Here is a 16,496-nt window from a genome sequence, read left to right on the forward strand (position 1 = left end):
TTGACCACAGATCACATTTAACCTTAATACTGAATTCGCATTTTGGAATAAGTTTATTTTCTATGTGCTTACTGCCATTTTTTTCTAAATGCCACATGAAGCCATACCGTATATCAAACAATTTGCTTCCATCGAGAAATAAGCAATTCCAACAGTTAGTCATGATTTTTTACCACACAGTTTGTCTCTCAGTTCAAACCACTCTGTTGACGATGGATCCCAACAGGTCTATTTGGCACTCCACAACATCTCCTTTCTGAAAGACAGAAGCATTCAGTTCGAACACCACTCATGTCTCATTATGGTTTGAAAATGTTACTTGTGTGCAGCAACATGCAACCCCCAACCACTTTCTTTGAGCAGTTTGACAAAGTAAATAACCTTAAGGAAGACGGGCGGCTTTCTGAACACCCCTACGCCAGGAGGGGTGCCTGTCAGGAACACGTCTCCGGGAGTTAATGTCACAAACCTGAAAAGGAGGAAGAAAGCAGACAAGTTAAACTACTATCATGCCTCAAACTGTGAGTAGCTTGTAGGTCAATATTAATATGAATTTCCTTTGATCTAGCAGAATTATGAAACTTGATTTGTACATATGCAAAAACACAGACAGTGATACCGGAGTGGATTTTCACTCCTGTTCGGACCATAGTTTCAAAATATTAATTAAAAAAAAAAAGAAGTCCTGTCCTATCCCATAACGGTGAAAACATCTCCCACTCTTAGAGCGTTCCCATTTTGACAGACATTTTCGTCTGTTCTTAAAATGTTAGCCAGACCTTTTCATGATTTTTGTTTGTTGTATGCACAGTGTTTTTTTTTTAGAAGATGGAACAACAGTCTTACTTTGAAACCCAGGAGATCAGCGCCTCAGTCTTGAAGATCATCTGATTGGTGTTGCTGCTCTGAACGTTTTCCCCATTGACCAGGCAACGAATTCCCAAGTTGTGAGGATCTGGAGGTCATGTCATTTTGGAGTTAGTATTGATGTACTTTTTGCAGATACCCTCAAAACTGAGCAAGTTTGTCTTTGCCATGGCAACCGGTAGATATGGCTAAACAGAGGAAAGCTTCACCTCGCACAGCATCTGTGGTCACTAATGCGGGGCCGAGCGGACAAAAGCTTTCAAACGTCTTTCCGAGCAGCCACTGCTTTCCATTCCGCTTCATCTGCCAGTCACGCGCGCTGACGTCATTGGCCACCATGAAGCCCGCCACGTAGGAAAGGGCCTCTTCTTCCTGAACAGCGTGGCGGCACATGTCAGAAGTCTGTTGCGTGGCAACCATGCAGTGACGCTCACCTTGATGTGCTTCCCTCGCCGTCCAATCACAAAAGCCAGCTCCACTTCCCAGTCCACCTCCTTTACACCAGAAGATAAAGCAAGGTCAGGATGTTGTTTATCAGTTCTAGGCACTTATCCTAACAAGTATGATGGCCTACACTGGATAATATTGTACTCTTGGTCCAGATCCAGTCCAAAAACATGCTTAAGTCTTAGCTTGGTGGCTATAATATCCAAATAAGGCTAAAATGTCACTCAGTGGATCATGGCAGTGACAGAATTTGTGATTTTTCTAACCAACATGAATTTATTTCCCTTTTACTATCAGTTGTTCTGGCCTCTTGGAACTCACCTGGCTCTCGGAAGGAAGAAAAATGTCATCATATGGGCCCGTGATTGCATTGGGAAACTTGCTGAAGATGATGGGCTCTTTTGGGATGGGGGCATTCTGTTCCAGGCAATGGTCACGGTAGTTTAGACCCACACAAACCACCTTCTCCGGGGCTAAAATGGGAGACGACAGCCTGATGTCCGAGCGCTTTAGCACACACTGGCCAGAAGACAGTGCCCTGAGGTGAGGATGAAGAAATTGTCATGTTTAACGAACAGGAATATTATGTACAGAAGTCCATACACTAACGATACCTCCATGCACAATCCAGGCCTTTATCTCCCATCTCCAGAAGCTCTTTCAGAGTGGAAGGCATGGAGGGGTCAAACGCCCTGAGGTCCACCACATCGAGGCCTATGTCCTGCTCCACCCCAACTCTGACTCCTTCTCCATCACCGTGGTGATGAAACTGCACTAGACGCATGGGTGCGTTACACAGACCCCGTCGCTGCGGGGTCACTGAGTAACTCCGAGAGAGAAAACTGAGGTTGCGCAAGGAGCCAAGAAGAGCCCTCATCTGTTGGTAACAAAAGAAGTGCAACTGTTGTTGGTAAAATTGAATTTGCATAAGGTTAGAGTTGCAGTAAAGGTTCATTTGGTTGTTTAATCATTCCCTGTGGCTTGTGTACATTTGCACTCAGCAAATATAGCTTGGCATGTTCTCAAGCAACGGCGTTTAAGAAGAGGGAAGATGATGATTACATTAAGCCTGATAAGTGGAAAACTCAACCAGAATTGCATTTTTTTTAATGCAGCTCAAACTCAGTAACGCCCCCCATTCCACTCTTAAAAAATAAAATAAAAAGCAACCTCATAGCTATGTTGCTTACCTGAAGCCCGAGCGGTGTCTGATCTACTCTCACTTCATTTCATAAAGTTAATATGCAAAAGCGTCATTCAACCATGTAATGCCCTTTGCACAGTCTCTGGTTAATACTAACCTCTTGTCGTACGCACAAAGCTCTACCTTCACAACTTCCGCTTAGCTTCTCATATTTCTATTCATTCGTCTCTCGCCAACTATTGTTTCTGGAAAAAATGTCAAATTAATATACAGATTCATGGCAACAATCGTAATTGTCCAAAGAATCAAAGATTTGTTGATTTAAAAAAAAAAAAAGCTGTCGTCTAATGCTTTGTTTGATCAAAACTACAATTCCCATCAGGCAACAGAAAACTATTTTAAGCTAACCGAAATTTTCATAATCATCCAAATAAACCTTCTGAAAAATGTATTTATCGTCAAATAGCATTATTTTAAAATAACATTGATTATATCGCGTTTATATTTAACGTACAAGCTCGATAGTATGATGCTAAATTTTTAAATATAATCGCTACGTATAAACACAATGAGGACATTCCGATTTTTTTCAATACATGTGAAGGCAACGAGTGCTCAGATCATGTGACCAAATGGTAAACCCCGTTGTCACCGCCGATCAGCAGTCATTCAGTCATTTCGTTTTCTCTTTCAACTTCTCGGTCGTAGACGAAGCAGGACGACCAACACGATGTGCACCAGGTAAAACGGAATCTTACCACTGACCCCATAACGAGATTGCGACTGAGAGCTAACCAAACTACCAAGTTAAATTTAGAACTCGAAACCCGTTTAAATGTTTGTTTAGCTGGTACTTTTTATTTTGACAGTGGACTACTACATAGCATTTCATTGAAGAGAATCATAATCCATCTGTGATTTGAGCTTGTATTGATATTTATTTGATCAGGTAATTAAATCTCTACGTCTTAATTTGAATTTATTCAGCTATTATGTCGTGCATGACTCTTGAGTATTTTGGTCCTCAAGGTCTGCCTGACAAACATATTTTGTGAAGTTGGCTCTTTTAAAAAAAAAAAAAAAAAAAGTGCACATCAAGGCAGAATGGAGGTTTAGAGATAAGCACTGAATGATCAAAGGTCTCCCTTACTGTGATTATTCCTTATCATGAACTTGCACTGATGTCTGGCATCTTCAGATCTTATGTTCTCATACTAAAGTTGTCCAAGTTTAACAAAAAAAACCAACTTTTTAAAAAAAATTCTTTCTGCTAGTGTGCAGCCCATTGAGTGGACGACTGACCTCAAGGACCAGAAGTGAGTACCAGAAGAAAGGGAACACATCCTCTTTTTGTTGTTGTCGATGGCTTGCATATCCTGTGCAGACATTTTGTTGGTTATATATATTTTTTGCACTTTCAGATTTGATGGCGTCGTTTTGATAGCGCAGAGCCATGATTATTTGCCCTCCACACTTGAATGTCTGAAAGCCCCCCTGCAGGACTACAACACTGTAAGTCCACTAGGTGATGACCCATCCACAAAAGAAGAAATGCCCAAATGCACCACTGCGATATATTAAGTCTAAATGTCTAACAAAAATTTGGAAGGTTTTGTGAATTACTGCCCTTTTAAAGTAGAACTTTCAAGGCAAATTAATATATTCACTGACCAAGTCCTTGCCACTTATGTTAGACAAAATGCACTTTGACAATAAAGAAGTTGCAGATTCGACAGCCTCTTTATTAATAAACACAAAGTTGGTTTACGACTGAAGCTTCAACGGTGATGAAATCACATAACAGGTGGACAGAGGTCTGGGGGAAGAGGTGGTAGTCCTGAAGGTCCCCGGTCTCCCTGGCAACCGATTGGTGTTTTCCGCTACCGGTCCCGTCAACCGTGACTACGATGATGTCAGACGCTTCAGCGACGCGGCTGTCAATGCTATGAAGCGGTTGGTATACTACATGGCAGGAAGATCCCTAGTTTTATTTTCCCTTCATTTCTCACACTTGTCATTTCAGGGCATTGAAAGCAGGAATGCAACGCCCCCTGCTGGTGTGCCCTCAACACAAGGACTATAAGAACAGCACGCTGGTGGCTGCCCTTGGGGCTCTTCATGCGCTCTACATGGTAAAATGAACACATTACTTGGTTTGGATTGACTTGACCCTTTTTTTTGGTGCGTAAATTCTATGGGGTGTGTAAACTCTGGAGCATAACTTTATGTAATATTAACTTGGCATTTGTGGGAGTTACATGCGTACTCTAAATGATGCTCACTGTGTGTTTTTCCTATAATAGCCACTAGAAGTGAGGGAGGCGAAGATCAAATCGTCCAACCACAAGGCGTGCGTGCTGGGTCTCTGGGTGCCTCAGGCAAACCAGGGACAAAGCCTGGTGGATCTGGTTGGCGGTCTGGAAAGTGGACGGTACAGTCAAATGAGTTCCTTATTCTCATAATTGTGCCATTCAATCCTTGATACAAAATTCTCGTTTCTTAGGCTGGCATGCCGCGACATCGGCGGCTCGGATCCTGAGCGAATGGCTGCTCCTCGCGTGGCCGAGTACGTTGTGGAACTCTTCAAGAACAGCCCGGTGCAGGTAGTTAAGACAAGGACTAATCCTGTTTGCTCTGCGTTCCTTTGTTCATATCTATTGACTGTGACAGGCCGAAAAATGAATTGCTTTTCCACAACCACCGCTTCATTTTTCTGACAATACTTGCTATGATGTATTTCTAAAACAAAATAGGCACTGAAGGTTTGAAAACCCTGATGTGATGTGAACATGTGTGTTTCCTTTAGGTAGAAGTGATAAGTGATGTAAGATTTCTGGAGAGGGAGTACCCCTGCCTGGCTGCTGTCAACCGCTGTGCCAACAGTAAGAGCCGCACGTCTTGTTGCGAGCATGCTCCTTGCTAGCGCCCCCATTCACGTTCCCCTCTTTTGTACAGGTGTACCACGTCACCAGGCCAGAGTCATTAAGTTGCAGTACTGTGGCGAGGGTCCTATCCAGAAGACGCTCATGCTGGTGGGCAAGGTGAGAGGAGAAGATGCTATGCCCACGCAGTTTGAAAACATTTTTTTTTTTTTTTACATCTGCTAAAAGCAGGATTTGTGTTAATTGGCATACAGGGCATCACGTATGACACGGGCGGAGCAGACATCAAGGCTGGCGGCTTCATGGCAGGGATGCACAGAGACAAGTGTGGTGCTGCTGCTGTTGCCGGCTTCTTCCAGGTGAGTTGCACTGACAGTCTGTCACAAGTGACTGTGTGTAATCCTCACGGGATTGCACCAAGTTTCTATCCATAGGGTGAACTGAACACAGCCACGAATGTTGGTAATCAATAAGCGCCAGATATTGAGTGACTACCACTGACTTGAACTGAAAATGAAATCCTGAATTTCCACCACGTTTATTCTTGTTACCTTACCCTTTGAAATGTAAAACCGCAAATAGGCAGGGGGAGAACTGTACATGCTGAATGCCACTAATAGTTTCCCATTTTAGATTTTGGCAAAGCTGAAGCCCAAAAACTTGAAGGTTGTTGGTTCCATGGCTATGGTGCGCAACAGTGTGGGTTCAGGTCAGTGACATTTTATGATAGTGCTGAATCTAAGTAAAGGAGAAAAAAAAGCTTGGTAGTGGCACATTTGAATGTACTGTACCTTTGCGCTTCAGACTGCTACGTGGCGGACGAGCTGGTGGTCTCTCGTGCTGGACGCCGAGTCAGAGTCGGCAACACGGATGCCGAGGGACGCATGGTGATGGTTGACCTGCTTTGTGAGATGAAAGAGAAGGTCAGCTCAGGTTTTAGGGGACACGCATACCAATCATCAGGCTGCATTTGAGGATTTTTCTTGAACATGATTTTGATGCTATTTGCATTATTTTTACACAGGCTGTGCACGAGACTTCCCCGCAGCTGTTCACAATTGCGACTCTGACCGGCCATGCTATCAGAGCCATGGGACCCAACTATTCTGTGAGAGCTGACTCCATCACTGGATGACAATGGATGGTAGTGTGATATTCTCGTTGAGTTTTTCTGCTATGAATTTCTCTGCAGATAATCATGGACAACGGACCCGCCCATCGCACCGGAAATGCAGCTCAGTGGCAAAAAGGTGAAAAATTAATTCTATGGCTGCAACACTACAGGGATTATCCAATCAAAGATTTAAAACTAGATTTTTTTTAATCAACAAATAATTTAAATTTGTGTTCTTGCCTTTATCGTCATGCAGCTGGAGAGGTGCTGGGCGACCTCTTCGAAGTGTCCAGCATCAGGAGGGAGGACTACGAGTTTCATAAGGGTAAATCCGAGTACGAGGATATTCTCCAGTGCAACAACTTGCCATCTTCTGCGACCCCTCGAGGACATCAGACTCCAGCGGCTTTCCTCATCATGGCGTCGGGCCTGCACAAGGTGGGTCACAAGGAGAAATGACTCACTTGCTGCATTGTCTCCAAAGATTTAAAATGACCTTTACTTTGATGCAGCATGGTGTGGATTCTGAGGCGCCTCTGCCATACTCCCACATCGACATCGCTGGCTCCAGCGGTCCCTTCCCTGGTGTGCCAACGGGAGCGCCCATCCTCGCCATGGCAACCAACTACTTCCTGTCCGACCTCTAAGCGGTCCGACCCAGTTTGAAATACGATTGGCCTCAAGTGGCACAAAACTACACAGAGAGGAGAAAAAGCAGTATGAAAAAGGTCGTAATCGTAAAAGTGTGGCTTTATGCCAAGCTTTTTTCATTGGTCAATAAATATACATTGGGCATTTAATCTTTTGGAATCCATTTTCTTCTGGCTTCAAGAAACGGCTCGACTTAGTACTAGAACCATCCTCCTTACCAGTAGACGGCGGTAATGCACGTAAACGTCATTTGTCAACGTCCAACACCGAGGGAAATAAACGGCACCCACTGTGAAAATGACTACTTTTGTGAATTAACTGAGATGAGAACATCTCTCTTTCTGTGATGTTTTTGATTGTTGGTTTACCCTTAGAATTTTAGAACGTGAAATACGCGTATTAACTCTTAAGGTCGGGATTCGATGGGTTGACCTCTTCAAAATGGCCGCCTTTAAGACCCGATTTCCTGGTGGAAGAGGCGCAGTCTACACCGGTAGCGGAAATGACGTTGCGGCGCCATACCATTATAACATAGCTGTGGCGCGCGTAAACGCTTCAAATCCTCCGCCTAGTCGTGACATTGTACTTCTTTTGATTAACCAGGGACAAAGACTTAACCTAAGGCTCCTATTTCTTGGTCCTAATTCCAAATCTCGGCCTTTATTAATACCTACCCCCTACTTCGAGGAAGTAACTCCGACTGCTCCGTCTTTATCCATTCCAACTTTTCAGCAAACACAACAGCAAGTATGTTTGAGGCTCGCTTGGTCCAGGGATCCATCTTGAAGAAGGTGCTGGAGGCCTTGAAAGATCTGATCACTGAGGCGTGCTGGGATGTCAGCTCGTCCGGCATCTCGCTGCAGAGCATGGACTCCTCTCACGTCTCCCTGGTGCAGCTTACCCTCCGCAGTGACGGCTTCGACTCGTACCGCTGCGACAGAAACCTCGCCATGGGAGTCAACCTGGGCAGGTCAGCCAAATAACATTTTTGAATTTATTCAGAACGAGTGTTAGCCGCCATTAAATCCTAGAAGTGGTGGCCAATTTCTAACTTATTTGTTACGTGAGGCTAACTTCGGATCGCAGCTTTAAACAAGTGTCTGTCGGTTGGTTAACTTAAGTAACATTCCGCATGACTCAGAAGTGCTTCAATCTTCATGTCAACACTGTCCGTATTGCGACTTTGTTGTCTCATTGTGGTGCTCAAAGAAAGTTCGAATAGGGGCAAGAAGAAAGGTAGCCATCATGGCGGAGATGCCCGGGCATGTTCCTCCAAATAGAGTTGCCTGTAACAGCCTTCAATATGCGTAATAGAAACGACTTAGGCGTGTCGTAAGAATGTTATTAAGGTACAAAGCCTCTCGAGTCTTTCGCATTATCAATGTTCGTTCACCGAACTCGTCATTGGGTGCCGACCTGACTTGAGCGCCAATTTGAGACTTGGCGGGAATATTTCTTGAACCCGGGAATTTTCACTTCCGGGAGCGAGTCACCCTGACGTCAGGCCTCATTTGCATAGGATGGACAAGGCGCGGTGGTGGGTATTACTGTAATGATCGCGATTCATTCTTTAAAATGTTCGTGATTTTTTTTTATTAATAAAATATAGCTTTATTAGAAAAATAAGAATAATTAACAAAACCATCAACAAAATGATTGCTGTTATTTTGAATGACTAAAAATTTACACAGACATAAGTGGCAAAATTATTTCAAAGTGGGTTGTTTGTAGATATATTTAACAAAATCAAAATATTTACAAATGACCTCCAACGTAACCTGTCTAGTCAAAGTAATATAGGTTGATAACAACATTCATTAGCATAGTTTATTTTAAACCGTAAGTTGCATAAAATGTCCCTTAAAATGATTGTAGACATGATTTAGTTGACATACTCAATTTGTTCTTTTTTTTCAATTTCCAGTATGTCCAAGATCCTGAAGTGCGCCGGAAATGAAGACATCATCACCGTTCGAGCGGACGACAACGCAGACACACTCGCGCTTGTCTTCGAGACCATCAGTAAGTTGACGGACAATCCAGTCTACTCTGTGCTATTCTTGTTTGCGTTTTCTTTAACATTGCTTTTATTTTTCAGACCAGGAGAAGGTGTCAGATTATGAGATGAAGTTGATGGACCTCGATGTGGAGCAGCTGGGAATTCCAGTAAGGTCCAATTAAGGTTTTGGGTCTTGTCGCGGCTTGGCGATGCAACGATTTCCGACCTTCTCTCGTTCACAGGAGCAGGAGTACAGCTGTGTGATCAAGATGCCATCAGGGGAGTTCGCCCGCATCTGCCGGGATCTCTCGCAGATTGGAGACGCCGTCATGATCTCCTGCGCCAAGGATGGCGTCAAGTTCTCTGCTAGTGGAGAGCTGGGCACGGGAAACATCAAGATGTCCCAGACAAGCAATGTGGACAAGGAGGAGGAGGCGGTGAGTCTAAATAAATTTCAGTAAACAGTAATGATTTAAAAAAAAAAAAAAAAAAAAAAAGAGAAATGCTTTCATGTAACTATTCTGAATGTCATCTAGGTGACTATTGAGATGAATGAGCCAGTTCAGCTCATCTTTGCTCTCAACTACTTGAACTTCTTCACCAAAGCCACTCCCCTGTCCAAGACAGTCACCCTCAGCATGTCAGCGGACATTCCTCTCGGTAAGCGACACGGCGACATAACATCTCCTAAAAGCACCACTGAGTACCGTATTCCATCTTGTCTTAACATCCATTTTTTGTCGGGCCGGGATTTCATTTGTGCAGTGGTGGAATATAAGATTGCTGACATGGGCCACATCAAATACTACCTGGCGCCTAAGATCGACGAAGAGTCTTCTTGAGTAGCCGGAACGTCAACAAAGAAGGATGAAGAAGCACGTCGTGCTGCGCATGCGCTTAAGTGTCAACGTTTGGAAACTTATTGAGTGATGCATTCCCGATTGTGTGGCGATGTCAGCACTCAGAGAGTCTTGTTGTCTCTTTGTGCCTCTTTTTGCATCCACACTTGCAGTTTGTTGTTGTAGATACGTATTTGTAAATATTTTGTGGTTTCATGCCATCCACCCAAATCCCAAATAAAATTGATCAACTTTTTCCCAGCTTCTTGCTGGTTTTATCTTAGCTGCAAATAACTATCTTTATGCAGATTACACAGTCGCTTTTCAGTAGTTGCTAAAAGTTTCCAAACGAGTTTAAAATTTAGCTAACTGTTGGAATGTGATTAGTGGGGATATGTGTTGCCAACTTTGTCTGAAAAGTTGCTAAATTGGTAATATGGCCTCGATGACGGAGGCTGTAAAAAGTGGTGTCAGTGAGTGCATTCGGCCACCAGATGTCGCTCTTATCTTTTGCCGACATGCGCCACCAAGCGTCTTTTCTCAGTTTCAACAAATTGCTTTTGAAATCCGTTTCAGAGAAATTACATCACTCAGTTTTACGAGGCAAGCAGACACATTTACGCGATCGTCCTGGAAGTCGCTCATCAAACATCCAAGCGAGTAAATCTGCTAATAAGTCATCTTTTTTGGGGTCAGATAGTTTTAATCTTTTCGCAAAGCATTTTAATCTGTTCTGGCATTCGGATTGAATCTGCCCTTCCTGTGGCGTCAATTTGTGTGAACACATGCTAGTCTACGGACCTAGCAATGACTTTAATCATTTAGGCATCCAAGCTATCCTCGCATGCTAACACGGTTTGCATTTTAATCTTTTTAACACTCAAATTATAATATTAGGGCCTTTATTTTAAAATATAACGAAACAAGATTTACATTTTAAATATCGTATTACAGTTTAATTGAACCAAACCCGTAAGGTCACTGGTTGTGGTTGTTTTTAAATTATTAAATTACATTTTCTTAGCTAAATGCGTATTGGCTGCATAAATACTTCTTTTGTTTGTACGATGTGAAGGTTTTCATGTGCTAACTTCAGAAACATAAAGTGCAGGCCAATTATGATGGGCACAAATTTAGCCAAGCGTGCTAACAACATTCTGTATTTTAGCATTCATTTAAACCACACATCCTCTACAGTTCTGGCAACACTATTAATGGCACTTTAAATGTGTGATGTGGAGAAACACAAGCCTGGAGGTAAGTGATATCAATGACTTCAATATGTATTTATTTATTATTTTTGTCACACATTGACATGTATTTATTTATTTCGAAGGATTTGTGCCGTGCCGCCTACTAGATTCCGTCATTCACCTTCCAACATCCTGGTGACGTTTGCAGACCCAGCTGTGGTAGGTCTGATGTCTCTTCCAATGATGAGATAACCTTACACCCTGAGATCATCCATCTTCTTAATTGGTGCCAAGGGAACCACCTTGATTTGAACCCATCAAAACAAAAAGCTTCTCCAAGAAGCAGCAGAGGAACGAGCGCTCTTCCCGTGTGTGGTCCAATGACTCATTTTGAAAATGTAATTATTCTTTACATTTGGGAAGCTGCCTCTTGTTGGGGAAAAAAAAAGCTGCATTGAGTTCACTGCCACTACTGTTTACAGAAAAGCACTCCTACTCAAAGTTCTGCCGTTCAGGTTTCAAACGTCAGCTCAAGATCAGTTTGTATGTTCTCCTTTATGCTTGCATTGTTTAAAACTGCAACTGGCTGGCATTGCAGAATTTGTTTTTTCTCATAGCCAGACAGTTACAGCAGTTATTTTGAGTACAGCAGCCTGGTTAAAAGTAAAATAAAGCGTAGAACACAAAAAAAATTGCTGACGTGACCGAGCAGATTAAAAGTGTCTGCCAGCGTAATCCTTACTCAGAAATGTGAAAATTCATCTGATAAAATGGCTCAACTGAAATGAGCCTACAGGAAGAAGGGGGGGAATAGGCTTTATTTTTGGGAGGTGGATTTATTTATACCAAATGGACATTTCTATATCCTAATTCTTAATACCAGAGTGTTTAAATCCCTTCCAGTGTCCTGAGATATTCCCTTTTCTTTGTGTGGTTTCAACAACAGAACATCCCGAGTGATCGGAAGAAGAGTCTGAGGCAAAGTACAGTAAGTACTCCACTGATAATGATTTAAAAAAAACAAAAACGCTGCAGTCATTTTAAGAGGTTTAATTAACTACTGACATTAAGGTTCAATTTAATTACTGACTGAAAGCAAAATGAAAAAGAAGCCCAATCATAATTGAGTTTTGCTCTGTAATAGCTGATGTGCTTCATCCCAACATTACGGACTTAATAACGACACTACAGTAAAGCCTGCTTGCATTCGGAATGCAGCTGTTCAAGGCAGATGGTCTCTCCTCACTCTGATCGGGTTAGGCTTTGTTCTCGCAGCGATTCTCAAAGTGTGGTGCAGGCATAATCGGTTTTATGCAGACACCCTCTAGTGGCACACAAAAGAATAACTCCATAAGTACGGTTTAGTTGTATTTAACTTTGAAGTTCAAAACATTTGACTGTCATCCTTAAGAACTGTTTGTTTTCAAACCTGTTTAGGTACTTTTCGTAAAAAATAAATGAATGATCTTTTGTTTGTATCACATGACCGGGCAAGTAGCCACAAGGTGGCGCAAATCCCCGAGCAAACTCTACAAGTCAGCTGTGACACATGCTAGAACGTTGAAAGGATTGCACGATTTTGGGTGGTGGTGTCACGTGCTCCTGCTGCGTCATTTTAAGCAATGCGGGATCCAAATTGAACTCAGGTTATGAAATGTGCTTCGTTCCTTGACGAATGGGTTAACACTAATCTCTTCACCACTTCGCAAGGGTAATTGCTCATATAATTAATTTGTGCGTGCAAGCTGTTTCTTTAATGAAGAGGTCATAAAGTGCACTAAAGTAAATGTTTTATGAACATAAGGTCAAACAGTTGAATTCGTGTTATGTGGAACTCTCAGCTGACCTGTTCTATTCCTATCACCTGATCTCCAGCTTGTTATCGTGCCCTTGCCCTCCTCCATCTTTTTTTCTTCTCTATCTGTCCTGCCTTTAAATTGCTTTACAGTGGCAGGGGATTTTAGTCCGGGAGATAAGAAGGATGCAAACTGTCGGTATGTGTTGAAAGTCAACGTTCTCTTGTTTAAGGAGTAGCTTTTTCCACATGCCAAAAAAACCCCAAGAATACTACCATTTCAAAAATGCAAAATCTTTGAGACATTTTGCAAAACAATACAATCATTGTGTGTTGTTATTATAAACTGTTTGACACACAAGCGCCATTTAGACAAAAGTAGAGCCTTTGAAATGACATCATCGGTGCCGTGATGCATCGATGGCAACCGCGTGTGAGTGAACTTTGGAGGTTGTCTTTCAATGTTGGACGTGTGCGCTTGGTTAAATTACTAATTGGGAGTGAGCCCATTTCGAGACTCATCGGTTACATGATGAGAAGGAGGAGTGTCTTTTTTAACAGCGGTAGCGGTGGGTTAGGGTGGCTCCATCCCTGCTTTCCAGACCTGTGACACTCTTACATAAGCCGGCGGAGCTCTGCTGGCGGCTGCATGGATTATTGATGCTCAAAGGCACATGGCAGCGACATACACGCACGCGATCAAATATTCCTGGTGTCAGGTTATAAAGGGATTCCCTTCATTTAATCATCCCCCGGCCCCCCCCCCTCCAACAGCTCGCTTTGATTTGACTCTGCAAGCCTCACATCAGGCACACGTGTATCTGTGACCGTGCTCCTCATGTCAAAGTCATCCCCACCTGCATTAGCATGATAATGACATGGCCTCCTCATCCCCACTTTCGGTTTCACGCCGAAAAGTCAAGGAAGAGGAGGATGAGGATCACCTCAAGTTAATTTATACGTTCAGGACAAATGTTAGACGTGTGATTTAAACGATGCCTTAATGGCTCTTTTTCATTGCCAAGTCGATGATGCTGAAAATGGTCACACGTACTGTACAAGTTAATTTTAAGCATCTGATTCTAGCACCTTTATTTGAGCAAACAGCCCACAGAATGTAATTAGATAACATTTGTATTTTTATTAGGACTGTCAAAGTGCAACCATTCCATTATTTAAAGTGTTCCAAAAAGTTAACTGTTTTCAAGTGTACTCACTGAACGAATCAAAAAGGCACCACCAGTGCTTAATCTAATTATCGTTGATAAAACTTTATAAAGGCAGACATTTTTTTGACAACACTCTTGTCATCCAATCTGCAGAGGTGTGCCTAATATTGTGACCACCGTGTACAATTGTCCCTTTGTGTCTGGGAATGCCACAGTTGGCTCCTTAGCAACAGTTTCCACGGCTACAAAGTTGGTCCCTGCCTCCATAATAAGCCACCGTTGCCCCCTTTGGTTATTTTGCGTCCATTCTCCAAAACCCCGCTGATCACATGTAACGTCGTCCATTTTTCACAGGCTGGTAATTCTGATCACTCTGTGTGCTAATCAGTCACTCCTTGTACTTTCATCTAGCATTGATTTATCATCCAATGAATCATCAGCCACAAAGAGGGAAGAGAATCCGTAAAGCACGCTCGGGCACATCGAGACATGCGATGCAAGCCTCGGAGCGACACAAAGATCTATTTATATCTCTCCTAAAAATAGACAATCTTCTCCATAGAAACATGAAATCCATCTCAGGGGTGAATTATCCTCAAGATGCTTGCTGCAGTGTACGTGCGTTTTACATGCGTGTGTTATTTGACGTGCACCTCATTATGTGTGTTCTGCTTATTCTTCCAGAAGTGGGAGCAGATGAGCATCATTCCAGCTTCATTGGGGGAACTCCACCCTGACGCCCAGCAGGAAGCAGGCAGGCTTTGACCGTTCTTTCATCATCAACACACACGCACGCTCGCACATACACACACACTTCGATGTAACATGCTTTAAGCAGAGTCTGCTTGTTTGTTTACAGTAGCAAAAGGGAAGATTGTTTGACTAACTAATGTGAGCTACTTCTTGGCTACTGGCTATTGCGAAGGACTACCAGTTTGATACATACTTTGGAAAAAAAGAGTTGTGCTCTACTTATCTATAATCATATGATATATTATCATATTATCATGATTAATAATTATACCTGAGTGTTATAATGCTAAGGCAAAATATACAGCTTCATATGATTAATTGCCTCGTGAGTGTATGTCTTCATCTCCTTCCTTGCTTAAACGTATTTGCATTTTTTTTTAAATTTTTTTTAGTAAAACAGAAAATAGTGTGCTTCAGTCAGTATTTGTATTTGTGTGTTCCTTTTTGGGAAGAGGAAAAGCCACCGAGGCAAAGATAAAGCAAGAGGTCACAGAGGCAAAAAAGACAGCAAACTACAAATTTTGCAAAAGATGATTAAAGGATAATACTTGAGAGGAAACTTCTTGAAGCTTTTTCCTGAACACATCACGGTCTTATATCCTTATTTGCAACTACAAATGTGCGTCAGCTTCCTACTTGCAAACTCGGGACAATTTAATCGTTTGATATTGACGACAATATTATACAAATGATCTGTATTTACTCTATTTCAGTATTTATCAGCACTTTTTGAGCTATCTTGTTTTGCATTAACGATTAGGAAGGATGAATAATTTTATATTCGGGAAAATCTCATTAATGTCTGCATCCTCACTTTTTCAACAAAAATAACATTAGTCAAACTCTAGGCGCGCGCAAGCGCTCCTTCGGGAAATACATCGGGAGCTTTTCGCACCTAACAGGAAGCTGTTTTAGTTTGACAGGCGGTATTTCCTCATTGATCATGGCGGCTATTTACATATCTCGCCTGTTCATTATTCAATCAATGGAACGTGTGAGCGGGCTTGACCTGGCTTGATTACTACTTTACATCTCAGCCAAGGTCATCTAAATGGATCAAGTTCTTCATTGAGTACAAAAAAAAACCTTCAGGAGTGCATTAATTGCATTTCTGTACCCCTCGCTCTCATGGCAGTCGCATACTGTAATTTAATACAAAACACACACACGCGTGTAAAGTCACCCTCTCGCTGACATGCTGAAATTGTCTGCATTGATCACAGAGGAGAGAAGAGCATATGAGCGTACGTTGTTGCCTTCAAGCGCTGTCTGCTTTTTAAGCACTACCCAACACCCGCTTTCATCTATTGGAACACAAATCGGGACGTTGAACGCATCATTATATTCATCACCGCCGGTCTTTCAAGTGTGCCAAAGATGGAAATGAAGTGCATTATTTTTTTTGTTTTTTATAGAATTTATTGTTCCCGTCAGTTGCACATTGTTGCAACATACAGTAGCATCAGCATTTCTATTTCTCGAAGCTGTAATTGCTGCACCGTTTTAGCCAATGAATTCACTCAGATATATTTATAGTTCTGGTAGTTGTATTGTGTGTCCAACACACACACACACACACACACACACATTTTCCACAGTCTGCTTCTTTTCCAATCTGATCATGTGTAGTGGTGCGAAACCTC

General features: G+C 42.4%; 3 protein-coding genes across 4 annotated transcripts; 2 read left to right on the top strand and 1 right to left on the bottom strand.

Moving 5' to 3' along the window:
- Positions 1–27: 27 nt before the first annotated feature.
- Positions 28–2,790, bottom strand: fahd2a (fumarylacetoacetate hydrolase domain containing 2A). Of its 2 annotated transcripts, none has more exons than XM_037258866.1 (8): positions 2,616–2,790; positions 1,929–2,191; positions 1,636–1,852; positions 1,302–1,361; positions 1,077–1,239; positions 847–955; positions 382–469; positions 28–256 (listed from the first exon to the last, which is right to left on the bottom strand). In XM_037258866.1, the coding sequence occupies exons 2-8, from the start codon at positions 2,189–2,191 to the stop codon at positions 194–196; spliced, it is 963 nt and encodes a 320-aa protein (XP_037114761.1). In that variant the 5' UTR covers positions 2,616–2,790; the 3' UTR covers positions 28–193. The 2 variants fall into 2 exon arrangements, with proteins under 2 accessions (XP_037114761.1, XP_037114760.1); XM_037258865.1 differs by having other exon boundaries at positions 2,505–2,790.
- Positions 2,791–3,047: 257 nt separating this feature from the next.
- Positions 3,048–7,254, top strand: zgc:152830 (uncharacterized protein LOC767682 homolog). Its single transcript, XM_037258864.1, has 16 exons — positions 3,048–3,199; positions 3,733–3,774; positions 3,880–3,970; positions 4,263–4,411; positions 4,482–4,590; positions 4,762–4,889; positions 4,962–5,061; positions 5,265–5,340; positions 5,414–5,499; positions 5,595–5,699; positions 5,974–6,049; positions 6,145–6,263; positions 6,365–6,448; positions 6,533–6,590; positions 6,711–6,892; positions 6,967–7,254. The coding sequence occupies exons 1-16, from the start codon at positions 3,189–3,191 to the stop codon at positions 7,099–7,101; spliced, it is 1,551 nt and encodes a 516-aa protein (XP_037114759.1). The 5' UTR covers positions 3,048–3,188; the 3' UTR covers positions 7,102–7,254.
- A 369-nt stretch (positions 7,255–7,623) lies between these two features.
- On the top strand, positions 7,624–10,199 carry pcna (proliferating cell nuclear antigen). Its single transcript, XM_037259592.1, has 6 exons — positions 7,624–8,075; positions 9,030–9,127; positions 9,204–9,271; positions 9,347–9,541; positions 9,641–9,764; positions 9,870–10,199. Exons 1-6 carry the CDS (start codon positions 7,855–7,857, stop codon positions 9,944–9,946), a joined length of 783 nt encoding a protein of 260 aa, XP_037115487.1. The 5' UTR covers positions 7,624–7,854; the 3' UTR covers positions 9,947–10,199.
- Positions 10,200–16,496: the final 6,297 nt, after the last annotated feature.

This window comes from Syngnathus acus, chromosome 9, assembly GCF_901709675.1.
Source record: "Syngnathus acus chromosome 9, fSynAcu1.2, whole genome shotgun sequence".
NCBI classification, from domain to species: Eukaryota; Metazoa; Chordata; class Actinopteri; order Syngnathiformes; family Syngnathidae; genus Syngnathus; species Syngnathus acus.